This window comes from Passer domesticus, chromosome 9, assembly GCF_036417665.1.
Source record: "Passer domesticus isolate bPasDom1 chromosome 9, bPasDom1.hap1, whole genome shotgun sequence".
Classification (NCBI taxonomy): domain Eukaryota; kingdom Metazoa; phylum Chordata; class Aves; order Passeriformes; family Passeridae; genus Passer; species Passer domesticus.
Window position 1 is genome coordinate 8,850,114 of NC_087482.1, and position 5,374 is coordinate 8,855,487.

The 5,374-nt window shown below is 57.4% G+C and overlaps 1 protein-coding gene across 3 annotated transcripts; it reads right to left on the reverse strand.

The window, feature by feature from the left end:
* Positions 1-469: 469 nt before the first annotated feature.
* Positions 470-5,151, reverse strand: LOC135307605 (uncharacterized). Of its 3 annotated transcripts, none has more exons than XM_064432015.1 (11): positions 4,754-5,151; positions 4,320-4,391; positions 4,161-4,232; positions 3,976-4,074; positions 3,423-3,530; positions 3,183-3,254; positions 2,436-2,543; positions 2,175-2,234; positions 2,053-2,088; positions 1,371-1,524; positions 470-840 (listed from the first exon to the last, which is right to left on the reverse strand). In XM_064432015.1, exons 1-11 carry the CDS (start codon positions 4,848-4,850, stop codon positions 678-680), a joined length of 1,041 nt encoding a protein of 346 aa, XP_064288085.1. In that variant the 5' UTR covers positions 4,851-5,151; the 3' UTR covers positions 470-677. The 3 variants fall into 3 exon arrangements, with proteins under 3 accessions (XP_064288085.1, XP_064288084.1, XP_064288086.1); XM_064432014.1 differs by having other exon boundaries at positions 1,990-2,088; positions 4,754-5,143; XM_064432016.1 differs by lacking the exon at positions 3,183-3,254 and having other exon boundaries at positions 1,990-2,088; positions 4,754-5,145.
* Positions 5,152-5,374: the final 223 nt, after the last annotated feature.

Genomic DNA, 5,374 nt, shown 5'->3' on the forward strand with positions numbered 1-5,374 from the left:
GAATGTTATCAGCCCACTGTGAGATGCTCTGCCCATGGGGGAGGAGCTAAGCATCCCCAGCTGGATATAATCTGGGTTTTGGAACACAACAAGCAGTCTTTCCACTGGATTCCCAGAGGAACCGCGGCCCTTACCCACTGCTTTTCCAGAGGGTGAAAGCTACCAGATTGTTTCTACAGGATCACCACTTCCACAAGTCCATTTCATCTGGACTGCTACCACCACCCTAACTAGCAGGGTGTCAGCAGGCTGTATTCTGAGCCTGTCAGTGGTTTTTCTTTTGTATTATTGCATGAATTTTGGTTTTTTTTTTCCCTTTTTCTAATAAATTGTATTTCTGACTTGGAGTCTCTCACTGGTTTTGCTTTGAAACCACAACACAGATCCTTCTCTTTATTTCAACAGAAGAATGGGCCGCTGCCTACCCTGCAACTGGGAGTGGGGAGGGTGGGGGGCGGTGGGGTGGGGTGTCGCCTTCAGTGATTCCTAGAGGGCAAGGCCAGGGGTCTCAGAGGCAGAGGAAGGGATGTGTTGGTCTCCGGAGGGGCTGGAAGGTGCTGGGATGGTCCTGGGGTCCCTAGAGGAACTCGAGTTGGCTGGGATGGGACAGACGGAGAGAAAAAAAGGGATGAAGGCAGCTTGGGGAGGCCCATGGGGAGAGCAGGTGGCAGTGGGATCTACAGGGTAAAAGGAGGTTCCCTCGTAGTTGGTTGTTCTGGGGTCCTCTTCACAGAAGACTTGAGAGGGCTGTCCAGACCGTCCCTGCTGCTGGAGGAGCTGCTCACGCTGGCTGGGTGTGAGGTGCAGCCACCGTCTTCCAACTCCTGTCCCGAGGTGCTCCTGTGCAGAGAGGAGGTGGCTGAGGCCCCAGCTGCCAGTGGCACACAGGGAGCCTCCTGCACAGCAGGGCCCAGAGCTGGCAAGGCTCCCCAGCACGGCTGGAGCTGCTGGCACAGCTGGGCCCAGCTGGACAGCTGCCCCTCAAGGCCCCGGCCAGCAGGGCACGACTCTGGGCAGGGTCCCTGGCCAGGAGCGGGCCCCAGAGCGCCTCTGCCTTTCAAGGGCAACCTCGGCCCTGCTCTTTCTCCTCCCCACCTCCCTCTGCCTCTGCCCTGTGCCCCTGGGGCTGCTCTTGGCCAGGCAGCCTCAGTGGGAGCCAGCACTGGCTGCAGCCCCAGCGGGGCCCCCAGGACAAGGCCCAGCAATTGAGAGGCCAATGGAAGCACTGGGCAGCAGCAGAACCCTCAGCAGAGATATCTGGACAACCAGGGACTGGCCACAGCTCCACTGCAAACTCTCTGGGAATATTCCCTGACTATGAGCAGCCTTTAAAGGAAGCTGCTTGAGACAGAGAATCGCGAAACACTCACCGTTTTCTCTTCGAGCAATACCAGATTCTGGCATAGCACATCATCAGGGACAGTGCTGCAGGTGCCACAATGGCCATCAACGTAATCAAAAAGGATGTTTCCGAGCTGAAAGTTCTTCTCATGCTTTTCCAATCTGTTGAGTTCTCGGCTGCATCTGTTGGAGCAATGGGGAGCGTGAGCCCGTGCTGTGCTGCACTGCTGAAATGCAGCGTGGTGCATACGGGCAGGACGTCCTCACTCCCTGTTTCCCCCAGAGCTGGGGCCTGCAGGCATTTTGCTGCCCCTTGGCACAGGACTGCTCAGTACCCAAACCCCTGACCCTGCATGCTATAATTCCTCTGTGCTGTGCCCTTCTGTTCCAGGTAACACTTGTCAAAGACATGGATAAGGACAAGGAAAATGGCCAGGATTTTGGAGCTGCTCCAGGGCCCTCTCTCCTGCAAAGAGCAGGCCCCTCCAGATATGCTCAGAGACTGGGAAATTGCAGGGGGATCTTAGGGTGTGCATGGACTGTGGTGCATGGATGACTTCCCGCTGTGCCGGGCACGGCGTGTCCAGATGTGCAGCCAAAGTCCCCGGTTACTCTGTCCCAGGGGAAGGCTGAGGGAAATGCACCCACCACGCTGGCTGTCCACGCCACTCTGTTTTTGTTCCAGATGTTTGGAAATGTCCAGGGACTTACGAGCTCCTGTAGGTTTCTTCTTCCTTCTTGGAGGACCTTAAGAGAAATATTTCCGTTTCCCAGGAATGGATCCCACAAAACGAAGTCCCAGCCTGTGGGGACAGCAGGGACACACTACTCACCCCTGCGATGGGAGTGGGGCTTGTGTGCAACATCCACCAAAGTCCTCCCTGCAGACACACCTGAAACTCAACAGCCACAGAAGCTTCTGCCATCTCTGCTGATCTGCACGGGCACCACTGAGCCGCAGGAGCGGTGAGGGGATCGCGCAGGGCGAGGGCACACACGTGCCTGGTTCTGTGCTGGCACCTGCAGTGATGCCCCCCTGGCCAAGCTTTGGGCTCTGAGCTGGCAGCTCTCCCAGGGAAAAGGCCTTGACCTACCCTCAGCATCTCCCAGAGGCTCAGTAATGGGTACACATTGGGAATCCAGATCATCTTCATCAAACGTATTATCTTCGTCATCAGGATTGTCTTCATCATCAGGTTCACCTGCAAAGGACGGACAGAACAGCTCCTGTGACACTGTTGAAGATTCTCCTTCAGGCCCGAGTGGCAGTAAGGGCACCTGGGTGATTGGTGCCCTCCAAGGCACTCCCTCAGCTCTGCCTCCCACTCAGGAGCAGGGGCATGGGGAGCACGTGCCTGCAGTGGCCCCACACTGGCATGGAAGGAGCCCCTTGCGGGGCAGTTGGGGCAGAAAGGACTCCCTGGAGCTGCCAGCAGCTCTAAAGCCAGCCCCAGGCAGGGCCAGGGTGTGGCAGTGGCAGCAGGAGCAGCTCAGGCTCCCTGGGGCTGGCAAAGGAGCTGCCAAAGGCTCAGCCCCGGGGCACAGCCCTGGGCCCGGCCCCTTCCCTCTCTGCTCTTCTCCCTGGCTGCACAGAGCACATGGAAGGACACCCTGGCATTGCACACGGGAGGAAGATGGACAGCTAAACGCTCCTTCCTCCCACTGACAGCAATCCTGTGGGATCACTGTAGGGTACAAGAGTAGAAATTTGGAGGCCAGGATTTCCAGAATCCATCAAACTTCGGAGGATCTTAAGGGAAATGACAGAGGAATATCACTCTGGACAATGATTACACTTGGACAATGATTGCTCTGTTAGCAAAGAGTTGCTGAAAACCTACCATCACCAAGCTCCAACATCCTTAAACTGTGCTTTAACAGCGTTTCCCAGTGATGGAAGTCACGTTCCCAGTCTAGAAAGGAGCACAGATGGGAACTGTTCCATGCTGTGCTGGGATCCCCTTGTATAGGGAACCAAGCACTGCAAGGGGGTCAGGTAATGCTGTGTGCCTGCACTGCCAAGCAGCAGAGAGGGCAGCTGAAGCCTCAGCAGGGCTCAGGCCCAGAGGCACAGCAATTACCTCCGGGGCCTTTGCCTGGCATCGCCTCCCTTCCTGGGGCAGAGGCTGCCATGGAGCCACTGCTTCCTCCGGGAAATGCAGCTGTCAGCACACTCTCTCCTTCCATGTCTGCAGAAAGGAAAAAGGACAGCTGAATCAGGTGGGTTTGTTTCCCAATGGGAATGTGGCATTCTCAGGAGGCAATGCTTGTTTAAGTAATGGATAAGATTAAGGAGAAAGACCAGGGCCCTTCCTCCTCCAAAGAACTGCCCCTCCAGATGCGCTCACAGACTGGGAAATTGCAGGGGATCTCAGGGTGGGCATGGCCCATGGTGCAGTTTGGGCTCCCTGGCAGCTGATGCCAAATGCCTTCCTGCAGAGGCTGGGCAGAAGCTGCAGCCAGGCCAGGCTGGGAAACAGCCCTGCAGGGCATGAAAGCAGCAGCAGCAGCAGCAGCGGGGCAGCGAGGCTGCCATGGATCCCTTCCCACTGTGCCGGGCACGGCGTGTCCAGATGTGCAGCCAAAGCCCCCGGCTGCTGAGTCCCAGGGGAAGCATGAGGGAAATGCACCCACCACGTTGTCTCTCCAGGTCACTCCAGATCCTGTGCATGTGTTTGGATGCCTCCAGGGACTTCCTGTCTCCTCCAGGTTTGTTCCTCCTTCTCGGAGGACCTTAATAAAAGCATTTGCATTTCAGGTGAATGGATCCCACTGAACCAGGGCTCAGCCTGTGGGGTCAGCAGTCACACACTACTCACCCCTGCCATGGGAGCGGGGCTTGTGTGCAGCAACCAGGAAAGGAGCCTGAAAAGTCTTTCCTGCAGACACACCTGAAACTCAACAGCCACAGAAGCTCCTGTCACCTGATTCCTGCAAGGTTCTCAATGATTATTCTTTTACCAACATTGAAAACATACCTGGTGGAGGGTTAAGACCCTGGAAATCATCATTAAGCCAAGCTGCTGGAGAAGCCTTCCTAGCATGCTCATCTAGAGGGGAGCACAGATCAGATCAGACCCATTTCCATGGTGTGCTGGGATCCTCCTCTGCCTTAGAGAACTGGGCACTGCAAGGGGGTCGGGTAAGGCCTTGGCTGCCAGTTGTCAGTGGACAAGGCCAAAGCAGCACACGGGCCTGGGGAGCTCTGGACTGGCTCTGGTCACTCTCCACCCACTTTGCAGGCCCTGTGCAACATCCCTGGAGTGGTGGCTGGAGGAGCCCAGGGACCATGGGGGCTCTCTCCCTCCCACAGAGGAAACCCTCCCCAAAGCCCTGGGCAAAACCATCCCCAGCGCTTCCCGGGGAGCAGGGAGCGCTGTGCCGGGAAAGGGGATCCAGGCTGCCGGCTCACCTGCTCGCCACACTTGGAGTGGAGCAGCCTGTGCAGCCCTGGCAGGCAGGGCCACGGCCAGGAGGAGCAGGAGGAAGAGGTGCAGAGCAAGGGCCATGCTGCCTTGCCCTCTGCCAGTCCCGCAGCTCTTGCTGCCACCTCTGTCCTGACACCGCTGTCCCAATGTCAGCACCGCTGCTGCCACCGCTGCTGCTGCCGCCGCAACAGTTGTGCTCAGGGACTGACTGCTGGCTCCTTGTGCTGCTCTGCAACCACGGGGCTCTGGCACCTCTGTGATCTCAGAGCCTTCTGTGACCTCATGGCCAGGGTGGAGATCTTTGGAGTGGGTTCTGCTTTCTTCGGAAGGGAGCTCATCCTGCCCAGCTGCTCTGCCCAAGGGCTGTGACACAGTCCCAGCTCAGCTGATCTTACAGGCTGGGACATGAAGGGATGCAGAGCAGCTCTGCCGAGAAGGACTTGGGGTTGCTGCTAGAAGAGAGGCTGGACATGAGCCAGCCATGTGCATCCAAAGGAGAGTGCCCAGCAGGTTGAAGGAGGTGACTCCCCCCCTCTGCTCTGGTGGGACCCCACCTGGAGTACTGTGGAAGACGTTTTACAGTGACCTCTGTGAGCCATCGAGAA